At 43.1% G+C, this 16,254-nt stretch overlaps 1 protein-coding gene across 1 annotated transcript in view; it reads right to left on the bottom strand.

Annotated features, from left to right (window-relative positions):
* Nucleotides 1-16,254, bottom strand: part of pitpnb (phosphatidylinositol transfer protein, beta) — a 31,545-nt gene that overhangs the window by 14,755 nt on the left and 536 nt on the right. Inside the window, exons 2-7 of the mRNA XM_079257051.1 lie at nt 12,097-12,127; nt 11,466-11,611; nt 6,773-6,864; nt 6,671-6,678; nt 3,955-4,029; nt 3,576-3,659 (exon numbers count right to left, since the gene is read on the bottom strand). Coding sequence (XP_079113177.1) covers nt 3,576-3,659; nt 3,955-4,029; nt 6,671-6,678; nt 6,773-6,864; nt 11,466-11,611; nt 12,097-12,127 — 436 coding nt within the window. The remainder of the gene's footprint in view (nt 1-3,575; nt 3,660-3,954; nt 4,030-6,670; nt 6,679-6,772; nt 6,865-11,465; nt 11,612-12,096; nt 12,128-16,254) is intronic.

Raw genomic sequence — 16,254 nt, 5'->3', positions numbered from 1 at the left:
ATTGCTACAGGTTGTGTCTTTTGCTACAGGTTGTGTCTTTTGCTACAGGCTGTGTCTTTTGCTACAGGCTGTGTCAATTGCTACAGGCTGTGTCAATTGCTACAGGCTGTGTCTTTTGCTACAGGCTGTGTCTTTTGCTACAGGCTGTGTCTTTTGCCACAGGCTGTGTCTTTTGCTACAGGCTGTGTCTATGGCTACAGGCTGTGTCTATGGCTACAGGCTGTGTCTTTGGCTACAGGCTGTGTCTATGGCTACAGGCTGTGTCTATGGCTACAGGCTGTGTCTATGGCTACAGGCTGTGTCTATGGCTACAGGCTGTGTCTATGGCTACAGGTTGTGTCTATGGCTACAGGTTGTGTCTATGGCTACAGGCTGTGTCTATGGCTACAGGCTGTGTCTATGGCTACAGGCTGTGTCTATGGCTACAGGCTGTGTCTATGGCTACAGGCTGTGTCTATGGCTACAGGCTGTGTCTATGGCTACAGGCTGTGTCTATGGCTACAGGCTGTGTCTATGGCTACAGGCTGTGTCTATGGCTACAGGCTGTGTCTTTTGCTATAGGTTGTGTCTATGGCTACAGGCTGTCTATGGCTACAGGCTGTGTCTATGGCTACATGCTGTGTCTATGGCTACAGGCTGTGTCTTTTGCTATAGGTTGTGCCTATGGCTACAGGCTGTGTCTATGGCTACAGGCTGTGTCTATGGCTACAGGCTGTGTCTTTTGCTACAGGCTGTGTCTATTGCTACAGGCTGTGTCTATTGCTACAGGCTGTGTCTATTGCTACAGGCTGTGTCTATTGCTACAGGCTGTGTCTATTGCTACAGGCTGTGTCTATTGCTACAGGCTGTGTCTATTGCTACAGGTTGTCTATTGCTACGAGCCGTGCTACAGCCCGTCAAGAAGAAAGTTCTGCTCGGCCGATGTGACTAGGAACAATCCGCAAGCCGTCCCCACCATGTCTGCGAGGAAAAAAATGACGCCATTTTGTTCTTGTGGCTTTGAGAACAGGACCACGTTGTGGTCTCTGGTGGAGGACTTAGCATGCTTTTTTCTGAACGGCTAACCTGCTCCGAAGCAGGTTATATTCAGAGTATAAAATCGCCACCTCCTGACCAATCAGCTCGCTTGGAAAATGGCTGCTACTCTGTCGACATGGGACACGGATGGTGAGAGGAGGGTTTGGATAAAAATCGTTGAAAAGCGTGTTTTTGTTCTTGTGTAGCTCCACCAGCAGTGTTCCAACATGGCGAGCGTAAGGCTACATTCACATTACGATAGTCCGCTAGAATCGGTCTGATTGGGCACTCGGCTCAGCTGTAGGGGGGTGTATCCATGCGGATCATGTTCACGCTGCACTTTGGTCAAACCAGCCAAACCATTAGAATAATATCTCCCCATTCCCACCAGAGGTGGCGCTGCACTGGTATTTAGCAGAAGAGGACCAGACCGGCGTGAAGAAGAAAACTCTGTTTCCTCCACCTGCCAGTTAAACATAGAGACGAAACTATGGCTGTTTTGGGTTTTTATTGTGTCTTCTGCAAGTATACTGCAGAAATCCACTGCAACAATGGACGCAGTATGAACACCAGACGAGGCAGAGGACCCTTAACGCCATCGCTATGGATTTACCCACAATGCAATGCTACGCCACATGCAGGAGGTGGCTTTTTTTGTAGTCTGCTTCCTGTATTTGGTCCACTTGATACGGGCCAAGTCCGGATCAGAATTTGTTCACATTTCCCCAAACGAAGCGGACTTTCTGAGCAAACAGATTCGCATCAAAAAGGCTGATATGAACGTGTCCTTAGAACAGGGGTCGGCAACTCTGGTCCTCGAGTGCGGCGGTCCAGCAAATGTCAGGACTTTCCCTGCTGCAACACACCTGATTCAAATCAGTGGCTAATTAGCAGACTTGAGCAGCGTTTGATGTCAAGCTCTGCACAAGTCTGCTCATTAGGTCTGATGTGGGCCAGGTGGGTTTCAGCAGGGGAACTCCTAACATTTGGGGGACTGTCGCACTCGAGGACCAGAGTTGCCGACCCCTGTCTTAGAATAATAAGATGCAGAAATGAAAAAAGCCACAACTAATCAGTGTGGGAGGGAATCAACACCAAACGCTCTCAAATGGGGTGCTGAGCCTCAAAAGACCTGCAAGGACAACATGAAGGCAGGAACTGTTCCATGTCTGATTGGTCAGATGCTGCAAACTCCGCCTCTTTTATGTGGTCTGATCAAGATGGAAAACCGTGGATTGAATTTTTGTGTCTTAGCATCTGGATTCTGAGACAACCAGGACATCCAGGGTGTGTTAATCAGGTCTCATAGTCCAGACCACCACGCCGTGTCCTTTAACCACAGATAAGCCACCCTCACATCCTCCATCTAATCCAATAATTCACTTTAACACAACATGCCAAGAGGCGCTGCAGCCGCTCAGATGCTCAAAATGACTAAAACTAAATACAAATATCACATGTAAATAAAATTTTATTTTTTTAAAATAAAAAAAAATTAAATGAAAAAAAACGAACAAATTTAGACATAATTTTGCACTTTTTAAGCAGTTGGAGCTGATCCAGAGAAACCAGTGAGAACCACCGAAGCAAACTTGTTTTTTCAACAAACGCCAACATGATTTGACTCCAGACGACGGAGCGAATCACTTGTAATCAATCAGAAACAAATGGAGGAAACGCTCCAACTGACCACAGTCTTCCTCAGGGGGAAGGTTCCTGTTCGTCATCGCTGGCATCAGCGACTCGTCCCTGCACCGCTCCAAATACGAGATGACCCGGATCCAAGACGAACCGGGTTGAACGTTGGAGCGAGATTCCAGCGACAGAGACGTTTAGCTAAATGGGCAAAAACTCCAAGATGGCGGACACCTTGTAGTCATGGCAACAGGTGTTTGATTGTCCCGGAGCGTTTTTACACGTGAGCCAAATTTAGCCGTCCTATGTGGAAGTAGACATTCTGGGATTTTACCTTCGCCCAGGTGGCGCCGTAGAGCCGCGTTGGCGAAGTCAATGCGGATAGATTATCGAATTCTTCGCCGGGATCGATGTTTGTGCCAAAACTCACAACTTTTTCTGGGTGTTTAGGGGGTCAAGTTTGCACTCAACGTGCTGAGAAGAATGAACATTAGGAAAACGATTCTCCATGTGGCTCGGAGTCTAGTAAGTTAGTTTTGACTGCGATGAAGCAGGTTTGTTGGGTTTCCTGTCCTGAGACTTCAGGTGGAAACTCCGGTAAAAAGCGTCTTCTCTCCTCTCAGATCGGCGCTTTCTGTGGAACTAAACTGACCTTTTAATTATTACAATTACAGAAATTTCTTTGTGTAAACTTATTTTTGTACTTAAATATGTGTATTCAAAGTATGTTATGGTGCATTTATGTGTATATTCGGATCCATTAATATCTTTTTATGCATTTCTATAAAACTGCAGTGAAGTTCTGTAGGAAACTACACACAATAAAGATAAAATAAAGAAGAAAAAACATAAAAACTACATTAAAATGTAAGATTCGGTGCGAGATTCAAGCAGGCTTCTTAAATTTAGCCCTTTAAACTTACCCCAGAGGCCACTTCGTCTTTGTTTGCGATATCTATGGGCACCACCTCCACGGTCCTCCACGTCTGCTCGTCCAGGTCATGGACCTGGTCCCGGTGCAGAGATAAAACAGCATCAAATTCAGTCCTGCAACACACTCTTCTTCTGCAGTAGCAAATCAATCTGGATGTTTTAGTTGAAATTGTTGTGGAATCTGTCTGATAATCAGAGATAAAACTAAGAACATGAAGGGAGAAGCACAAAGCCAGCATGTTGCATGATGGGAAATGTAGTCGATCTCTGTGGATCCTTCTAGTGGTAAGAATGAGATTTGTTTCCACCTTTAATAGACATCAAACGTAGAAATGAAGGTGAGCGTCAGCCCACATCCGCCTCACTTACATTTTCTACCGTTCCCATGTCGGGTTTGTGCCACGTCTCAATCTTTATCATGAAGTCGTCCTTCATGTACTCGTTCTGAGGAGCAGGAGAGAAAGCAGATGCAGATCAGCACAGGGAACGCCATGAATGGAGGGTTGTGCTTAAACCCCACGGCTAAATCCAATTAGCCAATCAGACGTTTAGACTGAAACCTCGGCGGTGATGCAGCGCTGCTCGGCTCCGATCTATTTTTAACCGCCGCAACACTTTTTAGCTCGCAGATAAACTGGAGCGAGAGATCACGACCCGTGTAAACGCGCCTCAAACAGATGGGTGGAGTAACATGCACATGAGATAAATGAAGGAGTCTCTGTATGTGTGGAGGCTATACTTTAAGTCCTAACATGTGCCGACAGGACTGAAGTTTTACATGTGGTTTTTTTTGTGAACTGCCTGTGCTGCATGTTCCTGACTGGTTAAAACGACTTTAAAATGTGCCCAGAAGTGAGCCGTTTTACTTTGCTGCAGGTGGTTACGAGCAGAGCTTCAAGTGGATTTATTTAGGTGTAAGATCGGCTTTGTCTGTGCCTGGAAACGTGTTTAAAATGCCAAACTCGTCGACTGTTTATGTCATTTATGTCAACAGAAAGCTGAGGAGCTACACAGGAATCTCGGCCACAGCTGCTTCAGCCGCTCTTAAAAGGATTCCAGATCCTTGTTTAAAATAAAAACACCCGTACATTTGTCACAGTAAGTTGGTTTCTTTTCTTTTTTGGCTGCCAAAGACGCCTTCTGTGTGCATCGAAACGTCCTCAAAATGTGCCCAAAGCGGTGTGAAAACACTCCCAGTGCGCACCCTGAAGACGCCCAGTCAAATCAGCGCTCCGTATATGAAGTCCCAGAGCTTCTGAAAGACCAGCCAAAACGCTGGCAGCCCGAGGAAACGGAGTAAACCATTAATGCTGATATAAATCAGTGAAATTAGAACCTTAATTTCTGAACTTTTTAACACATAAAACATAAAAGTTTTTATGTGTCACATTAAAAATCTGAATTTGGTTCCAGTCAATGAGAGAAGCAGACTCATGGTGTCGTATCAGCGCTTTTACCTCCGTCTTTATGTAGAATCTGACGGTTTTCCAGCTTTACGCCTGCAGGATGAACCATTATATCACACTAGGTCTGCAACTAATGATTTTTTTAAATAGTCGACTAATCTGTAAATAATTTTTTTGACGAGTTACGATTATTTCTGTCCCGCCCACCATCTGTGCTTCTAGTTAGCGCAGCTCTTTTTACTGGTTCCAGTATGTTTTAGCCCACTCTCTCCATCTGCATCATATGAATGTCCCCCTGATTCCCAGTCAGTCACAACATGATGTCCTTTAGCGAGAACGACTCCTGAACCAGCTGAATCTTAAATTTAAGTTTAACAGCTTACTACTAATTTATTCGGAAACATCCAAACTTATCTATAGTCATATCCAAGCTGTACTGATTTGCCTCAAAAGGAAAACAAAATAAATAAAATATTTTAACATACTAATTTTTTGCAGAATTGCATTGAAATGATTATTTACATCTTTAAAAAAGCCTGTTTTGTAGGTAAACAAGGGCCAGAATCCTTTAAAACGTTCCTGAATCCAAACGGTGATCTGGATCACCAAAAGAATTAAATCACTTCTTCCTTTTCACATTTCCAACAACTCCTGAACATTTAATGAAAATGTCTCCATAACTTTCTGAGTTATCTGGAACACAAACAGATAAACGGCGATAAAAACAGAAAGTCTTTGGCAGAGGTAACAACAGCACATCGTTACTCGCTAATGCTAACTTTGCTATCAGGAACCCTGGAAACCATGACTCCGGGGTGCTTTCCTTCCAGATGCTCATGCATGACCGTCGTGCTGCCGTGGTACGCCGACTCTGCGTGGCAGACCACACATTTCACCTGTCTGACTCTTTGTTTAGCGGGAAATATCCCCAAACTGTGGAAACAGGTTGCGCCGCCCGTCAGTTTCTCCTTCATTGTTTAAACAAAGACGCTGCAGGACAACACTGCCCCCAGCACTTCCTGTGGCGCTTTGCGTCGTTTGCTTGGTGTTTAGAGTTCTTCTACTGTCTGAAAAGCCGCGGTTGGTAAACGGCGTTAAGTTGCGTGGAGCAGCGTTTTATTAGCAAAGCCGTTACGGCGTTTATAACACGACGAGTCTACAATGAAATCGTTGCAGATTTAATTACCGTCAGTGGACGGGAACACAGCGCATGCTACGGCGGGGCCGTGGTTTACGGAGAACCATAACGGACAGCAGGACCAGGCTGAAGGTTCCAGTCAAACACATTCAGACATTTCAGGAACATGGACATAAAAGACGCCCTTTAAAACCATGAATAAAACATTAAATCTTCTGGTGGAACGAACATGTTCTCCTCAGCTTGTTGAAATAACTCACAATGTTGGAAATTTCCATTTCTTTTTCTGGATTTGGCACATTGTAGTTTTATCTGTTAAAGACATTTTTGTTGTGTTTTTCATGCTTAGAGTCACGTGTCATGAAGTTTATTGCATTATAAACTTTACATGCATCCATCAAGTCCTGCTGTTGCATTTCAGTCAAAGGAAAGGAGAAAAGTTTCCAGTTAACTGATTATTAAACTGATGGACAGGAGCAGCCCTACTCAGTGATGAGGGAGCTGCCTCACGGATGTTTAAAATAAAAAGTGAAGAACTCACCGTCACGACTGCAGAGGAGGAGGGAGGAAGAGAAGAAGAGCATTAGTATCAAGGAAACAAAGAAAACAGTAAACATTTCCGTCCTGCTGGGCTTTGACTTACTGGTGCGACAGTATGGGTACGCATTCCAAGCCTTTTCATGAAAAACTAACGCTCCCTCTGGTGCAATCATCTTCACGTAACCGGGGACTTTACTGCAGACGGAGACAAACAAAAACAAAGACTTTCATGCAAACTGAAAGCAAACAATCAGAATGATGTTTTAACATGATTTCATGTGTGTTTCAGCCCTGCAGCTGCAGCTCGTGCTGAACAACATTTTACCAGCAGCTATTTAAACGCATTACACTGTTTGGAGACACACAACCTCTACCTGTAATACCCGACCCCTAAACCCCCGCAGAACTCCGTGACGTCACGGCTTCAGAGCGGCGAGTTCAGAAGGTCTTGAAAGGGTTTAAAACACAGGAAATTGTTGCTGTTTGATCCAAAATCTATGTTTTCTGCATGTTTTCCATGGTTGTACATCACTTTGTTTCCACTGCTCATTTCACAATGAAAACACACAAACACATGCTGATCAGCTGATCCATCAATCATGGAGAAATTAATGATTAGCCGATTCAATATTCATGTGATGCAACACGTGGAGAGGCAGCAACGGCTCTTAAATGTTAAAAAGAATTATTTTTCATAATAATTAGATGACAGAAACATTCTGGTTTTTATGGAGATGAGACCTGGACGAGACTTTCTGCATACGGAAGCTGTTTAACGCCAAAATAAAATGTAATATTAAAACTACAAACATGTGGCAGCAGCTCCGTTCCAGTCAGTTGGAGGAACTGCCTGCTCCAAACGATCGCAGACACATTTTTCTAGAAGATTTATCCAAACTTTTAAGGAAAAAATGAAGAATATGTTTGATATGTGTTGGATTTAATTATAATTCTGCATCAACAAGAGGAAGTGGAGATAAATGTGTTAGGCCGTCTGGTTTAATGGATGCAGAACAGAGTATAAAACACGGTGAGGGAAACATGCTAAATGCAGAAAAATCCTGATAATCATTCAATTACACCCTGAATCATTATCTAATCCTGAGGTACCAGCGACGACGCACTGCGAGTGGAAGTGTGTTGACCCTGTAAGCTGCTGCAGAAGGTGAAGTTCGGCAGCAGAACAGCTAAACGTGGAGGTCAAGGCAGTTTACTGTAGCGCTGGCTGACTGGAAGTGCACGTTAAAACATTAGAAAGCATGAAGCATCATTTTAAATTAACAACAAGTCAGAAGAGGAAAAGCAACATTAAATAAAAACATGATCAAGTTATTTATATTCATATGTGATTCATGTTTTTTTTCTGCTGCTTTATTCCATAATAAAAGCTGCTCTAACGCGGGAAATTTTCAGAGATTAGTGAGATTAAATAAAGTCAGAGTCTAAAAAATCCATTTTTCCAGCCAGCCTGGACCTTTAAAACCTGAACTGCAGCTGAGAACAGGAGGGTCTTTAACTGGATGTTTCAGCTGATCTGAGGCTTTCTGGGAGGTTCTTCCAGACATGTAGAGCATAGAAGCTGAATCCAGTTCTCCAGGTCTCCTTGTGGACCAGATCCAGATGACCTGAGGGGTCTGGTACGTTCATACTGGGTCCTGAACCATTCGGAGCTTCGTAGACCAGCAGCAGAACTAGAGTCTGTCCTCTGATGGACAGGCAGCCGATGTAAAGACCTCAGAACTGGACTGACGTGGTCCACTTTATGGGTGTTAGGACTGGATCAGCAGAGCTCGGAATGAGATGCAGGTCTACGCGGTTTTTATGTGGACCTGTAAAGACCTGGTTCCATGATCAAGCTGAGTAATGATGAAAGCCTGGACTGGTTTTTCCAGATGGTTCCCCTTCATACAGTCTTCAGCGGAGGGACTCGGGAGATTCCCGTGATGCGATGTCCGACGAGGAAACGTGACTCAACGCGGGTTGTGTGGCGGTGGTTCGAGTGTTCGCTACAAGACAGTAAAGCTGAAACTTTGACTGAGATTCTGATGGCAGGTTTTACTTTTATTAAGCTAATTTCCAATGTTGCCTTTATTTTTCTCAAATAATCGTTTGATAAAAAAAAAAAAAAAGGTAAAAACAGTTTTGTTACATTGTTTATAAACAAACAAAAAGCTTAAATTTCTCAGATCTCTCATTGAAATTGTTGACAAAAAATATTTTATTTGACAAAAATCTGTCGTTTTATTATGATCATAATCAATTAAAAAAAACAACACTTAAATGACTGGTAAAAAAATAAAAGTATATTGATGATACTTGCAAAATATTCACTTGGAATCAGAAGCCAAAATTTGCTGCATTGCTCAACCCTGATGCTAACATTTAGCATTAGCATCATGTTAGCATGTTGGAATCGTCAGAAAGTAGGAAAAGTTTCCGAAAGTGACACAAACGCTGCCAGATGGAACACCGGCGACCTGGGAACACATACAGCTCGCCGTGCACGAGGACAAAGTCACAGCCAAGTTCCAACTTTTATCCTCCTGGGTACGACCAGCGCTCGTCCGTTGTGGAAAACGCTCTAAAAGCCGTTTTACCCATAAACTCCACTGAATGTTGGGAACAGTATCATACATCAACGTGTCTTCATGAAATAACAGGTGTGTGACCGGTATCGGCAGAACTCCAGGTATGGGAAAGAAAGAGGTTGTATGGAGACTCATTTTGACCAACAGCATGCAGGAAAAACAAGTCGAAAGGAAAACGGCGCCTTTTACTCCCCGTTTGTCTGCAGTTAAAACCAAATGCGGAGCTCATGCTGTCTTCAGAGTTCATGTTAAACACGGCATACAACACATCTCCAGGTCAGCAGCCTGACCTGGAGATGTGTCCAGGTGTTGCTGCTGAATGCTGCAACACCTGGTTCAAATGAAACTCTAGCAGCTTGTCGTCAACCTTCACCTGAACCAGGTGTGTTGATGTGGAACGCCGGACCTGGAGCTCTCGGACCCAAACCACCAGGATGCTGATGGTGAAATGCTGTTGTGGCATCGATATTCCAGACACGATGTGAGAAATATCACTGCCGACAGCATGAAGAACTGATTAGGATTTACCAGACGTCTGACAGCGGGGCGTCAGAAGTCCAGTCCAGGAGATCTACAGTCCTGCAGCGTTTAGATGCATCTCTGCTCAGAAACACCTGAATCACATGAACTCCTTCATCTGCATGTCATCCAGCGCTGTGGTAAGACTTTGGCTTTTAACGCTGTGAGTGTGTGGTCCTCTGTGTCGTTTTTTGTTTTATTGTTCCTTTTAATTATTTTATTGGGTATTTATTTATTTTTAATTGCTTTACCTGTTTTGTTATTTTAACGACATTAATATTTGGTGTTATTTTTATATTGTGATATTCATCTTTTGTGCAGCACTTTGGCGACATTCTGTTTTTAAAATGTGCTTCATAAATAAAGTGGATTGGATTCAGGTGCGTTGGAGAGGAGATGCATCTAAACCGGACCGGACTTGAACACCCCATAAGATATGATTATTATCACCATCATCATCATCATCCTCCTCCTCTGAGGACCAGCAGTGTGGAACTGTGGTGGTCATGTGACCCTCCAGCTGGTCTACGGAGGTTTTCCAGCGTTTCTATCCGTCCAGGAGGTTTACAATCCAGACACAACATGTAGTGTTTATTCAGAGACTCTCGATGGTAAATCCACCATTATTTATCACATCTTCATCACCATCACTACCATGTTGCTAAGAGACCTCTATTTCCACCTGGACATGATGATGAAGACACTTCCTGTCAGACTTTCCACCAATCAGAGAGCTTAAACTGACGGTAACGTCCAATCAGGAGCAGCCAAAGATCAACAAGTGATGAGAAAAGCAGGAAAATAATGATCCTCTATGGCTGGAATAAAGCCAGGAAGACGTTTGGGATGCAGCTGAGGTGGAGGTGCTGCAGTGAGGACAGCAGGTAGATAGTAGCAGGAAGACGTGTGGAAACATGGAAACTGTGTGTGTGTGTGTGTGTGTTTCAGATGTGAGAGAATGATGTGTAGATGAGAAAAGGTTTGGTCACTGCTGATCTATGTGTGTTATTTCTACAAACTTCTGGTTTCTTTTTATGCTGCTTTATCTGTTCATACATTCATTTTACATCATTTTAGCCTCAGAATCTGACAGCTGAGGCTGAAAACATCACGTTTCCATGGAAACGTCGCGTCTGCGTGGAAACGTCATGTTACCATGGAAACATCACGTCTGCAGCGTGTTTTTACGTGTCGTCACCATCACCGTGTTGGTTTTATAGAAGTCGTGTTTATATGTGAAACCAGTGAAACCAGTGAACGTGCCGACTTACAGACTGGGAAGAAAACAACTGCAGGTCTATTTCTGAGCTGAAGTCTGAAAACTTGACAGCGGCTCGCTCAGCTGTCGTGCTTTCATCACGGACAGCGTGTAGCGGCGAGTAAACCAGCGATGGAAACACAACATGCTTCTGGCTAACAGCCTTCCCACCAGGCAGCAGCATCTGTAAACACGCCGACACCCAAACAAGGCTTCCGCTTCCAGTCATCCTCCTTTTTTACACCCGACCTGCTCAAGTTCCCCTGCGAAGGCGTTGGCTGAATATGACGACGATGGAAGAAACAACTGCTTTGTCAGGTCACCATTTACAAAGAAAAACCACTTCCCAGGATGATCTGTGAGAATCTGATCCGTCACATGAAGGCGTCGCCTCCGTTCTGACGTAGACACGCTGCGATCCAAACACTTGCCTTTTTAGATGGTATATTTTGTGTGTGTACTGTCCCTTCTCGCCGTCCTTCTCGTAGGGCTCGTTTTTCAGCACCTCGATGCCTTCTCCTCCTCCCGTCTCATTCTTGCTGGCCTCAGCCACCGAGTACAGCTGCCCTACTTGATACTGAAGGAAGAGAAGAGACGGAACACGCAGCGTCAACCACAATCACACATCCTCGTATTACATGCAAGAAAAGATAAATGTCAGTCGTGTCCCTGGAGTCCATTAGGCTGACAATAATCTCCCAAAGTCCTTCAGATTTATTATGTTTATTAAATCCACATATTACGGAGCATCTTGTCTTGGCTGTAAAATCAGCAGTTTTACTCTTCAAGCAACACGTTTTCCTTCAGCTCCTGAGGAAGACAACATATTCTCCAATAAATGGGATTTATTTATGGATTTCTGACCCTACTGGTTCAGTTTCGAGGAGAAATAAACTATGATGACTAAACTGCAGTGGAAATCAATCTGACACCACCAGCCTGCCCCAGTAAGACCAGTGCTAACAATGGATATTTTGTGGTGTGAGCTTCTCGTTCTGCGTGAACTATGACTGTTATTCAAGGTTTTACAGTAAATGAGTGATTTCCAGAAGTGAAACTCACCTCTTCCACAGAGACCGGCAACACGACGCGGCTGGGGAAACAAGAGGGAGGCGGGACACAGAGAAATACGTTAAAACAGCCAAATACAGATTTACTATGAAAGGAGGGAGTCTTGTGTGTGTGGATGAGCTGAAAACGAGCACGAAGGACGAGTACTGGTGTGTTTAACTCATTCCAAGGTGCAGAAACATCAGCAGCAAACAGTGTTTTCTTTCCGATTTATGGATAAAAAGCTTCCAGTCAGGCACAAAGTGAAAAGAAGGTCCTGCATGCAAGTTTCCTGTCTCCTCAAGCTCTTCCTGCTCTGACAACCATCGGCTGAGATCTTCAGATCCCCCCCCCCCCGTAGAATAAACACACCGACGGATGGAGCCTTCAGAAACCGAGGAAGGAAAAGTCTCTCAACCAAAACATGTGGAAGGCTGACAGGCCAGCGGTTCCCGTGCAGACTTTTTATAGCCCAGATGATGAAGGCGGGATTGTTTCTAAAGAGCATCGTCATCGATTCTCCAACAGCAACTCGGGCTGCGACGATACGCTTTCGTCCCGATACGATTTAGAATGTGATTCTCACAATTATTAGATATTGCTGATTTGTGAAGATTAAAGACAAACAAAAAAAATGGAAAAAACGTTCATTTTTTTCGTAATCTTTCTTGATTTAAACGAGGAGAAAACAACACAGTATCCAGACCATCATTCTGCTGCTGTAATGCCCAAGAAGACAAGTAAAATGATCAACAATAAAAATGACAAATTTATAAAGAATTACTTTTATTTATTTGAAAAAAAGATTTTTTTTAACAAAAAAAAAATTATTTTAAACTTGTCAAGCAAAAAAATCCCGACATCCATCCCCACCACCCCCCTATTTGTAAGTAATTAATGCAAAAATTTCCGCCTCTTCCTGACGCCTGAAAAGGTTCGGTTTTGTCTGAAAAAGTTGTGTTTTCAGTGCTGACAAAACAAATAACAAGACTTCAGTCTGGATCACCAACCTGCTGAAGAAACAAGGTTTTTCTGCAAACACCTGTTCTACACCTGAGCGCTGACTAAACATCCAGATGTGTTTCTGGGGGAGGAAACGGTGAAGCTTCTCGTCTCACATGATGTTGGTAAGTATGTTGCCAGGTATAACATACGTTTAAAACGCTGCAGCAGCAGCAGGACATGCTAACACGCTGGAGTTATAAACAACTGTTCTGTCTGGTTTTACTAAACTAAGGAGTCAGCAGTCTTTTTTAACCCGCACACGAGATGTTACACGTCATCTGTCAAACTAACTCTGTTCCACCACCTGTTCACTTCCTGATTAGCATAAATTAGCATGATAAGAGAAAAGAAGCGCTACAACCAGCACTGATGGGATAAATGTGTCAAACTATTTGTGTTTTACGTCTAAGTTTATCCAAATGTGACGTAACAGTGTTCATGAGCAAATCAGCAGCACTGTGGTGAGAAATGTTTCCTTTCCCTTCATGAACAGATGTCACCAGCCAGACTGCTGCGATAGCTGCCTGCTAACGGCGTCTTTAGCCGTGCATTAGCGATAAACCCAGTAACACGGAGTATTACCAGCAGCAGGGCAGTTCTGCACTGGAAAGAGCTTTGCAGGATTAAAAAGGACCAGACTGCTTGAATGAGTGTGACAGGATGACCCGTCACAGTTCAAGTGGTCCCGTCGCCCAGGTAACCTGCTGTTATGCAACCCCGCTGTGCCCCTCTGTCCGCAGAAACCACCTGCAGCACAGGTACCTCCATACAGACAGCGTTAATCAGCTGTTTAACTTATGACTCCGTTACGAGGAGCAGAAATTATTCTAATTAACATAAAACACTAACCGTTAACTGATTACAGCTTCTTAAATGGGATCATTAGAAACAATCAAACCGATCGTTTCTTTGGGTTTTGATTGTTCTCTGTAGATGAGAACATCAAGAAGCAAAGTTAGGGGGAACTAATGTGATTCTATATTATCAGCAGTTTGTAATAACTGTTTAAATAGCTACAACACAGCAGAAGGACTGGTAAAAGGAACATTTGTGCTGTAACTCGGTGGCCTGATGACCCTAAACACATAGCACAGTCGGTTATGCACAGAGCTGAATTGCACAAGAGTGATAACAAAAATCTCTTGTGTGAGTTGTGAATTTTACAGCTCAGGGTTGTAAATCATGGCAGATGCCTGGTTATATGAGCCTTTATCTACATTTAGTACTCTAAACATGTAGCGAACCCTCTTTAACATCTACTAAAATACATTAAATGTACATAATGTGTATTAAACTTAAGTTTTTATTCATGTTTATGAAACTGCAAATCCAACAAAAAGACTCTTGCAGCTTATTATGTTTCCTATTCAGTTAAAAGGGAATAAAAAGTGAAACACACTGCTGTGTTTGCTCTCACAACTAAATGCACAAAGCCAACAAGAAAAGACTGATTTTACACCCAACAACAAGGCAACATCATAATAGTGGTTAAATTTACAGTCCAACTGTGGAAAATACAGAAATGATAAGTTAGTTGTAATTAGGGGTCATTTTTATTATTTTTATTGATCTTTTTACTTTCCTTGGGTATTATAGCAGCAGATGGTCTGGCTTATTGCGTTGTTTTTTCCTAATTGAAATCAAGAAAAATGTTGTATACATTTATTTTGTTTTTAATCTTCAAAAATTAGCAATATTAAATCGGCACCCAAAAAATCAGAATCGAATTGGGACAAAAGCAAATCGTCCCAGCCCTAGTTGTAATACTGTCTAGGAATGCAACTACATGCTTACTTATGATTTATGTGGATAATTATTGAGATAAATGTTGACTGAACCAATGTAAACAAACAAAAAATATTTATTTCAGCATATTTAGAAATGAATAAATTACAAAACAACCTCGTAAAATTTTGCTATATTTGAATTTGGATGAGTTTTAATTAACACACGTGTTAAAACAATAATCAGTGCATGTAATGTCTTGTGCTTGGATCAGTCATGAGCCAACATCCAAACTGGAGATGAACTTCTCTCTTCCTGACAGAACAGTGCATTTATCTGCATTTTGACTTATTTTCCTGGTAGTTCGGTCAATTTCATCACATGTAAACCAAATGTGCCCACTCCAAACCAGCACATAACTGTTACATGTAGCGGATCCAGGTTGGCAAACTGGAAAGGTTAGCCTTGCGGAGAACTAAGTGGTTTAAAACCACCTGCAAACTGATAAGATACAGTACACACATGGAAGCAGCTTTCTGGGAACTGGTTGTGTTAACTAAGCAACATGCTGTACTAACAACTCACTGACCGAAGCTAACTGTAATGCTAGCGCTAATAAAGTAAGAGTAAAGTAAGACAGGAGCTAAAAGGGGCAGCTTCTACGTGGTTGGAGCATAGACTGTATAGAAAAAGATGGACGTAGCCTCCGTGACGTCACCCATAGGTTTCTGAAAAGCTGTATTGAAGCTCAGTGGGTGGTTCCTACCGTCGCCATCTTGGCAGGGGCATGCGCGTCGTCTCGCTCGGAAAATACAAATATGGGCACAGAGGTGGAGCTGAGAGGGGGGCTGTGAGCGTCATGGTGGATGATTGACATTGAGCGAACTCCAAACTTTGACTAACTAAGAGCTAACCCGGAGAAAACAGGAGCTAACCAGGTAATGGGGGTAACCTGGCTAAAGCTAAGTCACGTTGTTAACCATGAACCGTGGTTGTTCTACGTTCTTCATACTTGAAGCGGGAGATTGTGTACCTGTCAAACAAAAGGACACGCCCACAAATATGGTGAATTTTGAGATTAAAGTACTTTTAAACGGGCGAGTAAGAAAAACATTCACTCCCCCCCCCCGTTATTAAAGCTAAAATGGAATTTTGCAGTAAACATGTTTGTTTCTGCAGTAAACATGTTTATATCTGCTGTAAACATGTTTATTTCTGCTGTGAAGTTGGTCTTTTTAACATGGGAGTCTATGGGGATTTGCTCTGTTCTGCAGACCCTAGTGGATCAAGGGGGAACAGCAGTTTTATGCACTTAATAGGCTTCACTTTGTACCGCTGGAGGCTCCGTCCATCTTTCATATACGGTCTATGGGTTGGAGTCAGCGCTGAAGGGTTACCTCCTCTCTAACTCTTTCTTCCCAGCTTTAGCTGGTAGATGCG

The sequence above is a fragment of the Telmatherina bonti genome (genome assembly GCF_933228915.1).
Source record: "Telmatherina bonti genome assembly, chromosome: 17".
Classification (NCBI taxonomy): domain Eukaryota; kingdom Metazoa; phylum Chordata; class Actinopteri; order Atheriniformes; family Telmatherinidae; genus Telmatherina; species Telmatherina bonti.
This window is presented reverse-complemented; position numbering and strand designations above follow the sequence as displayed.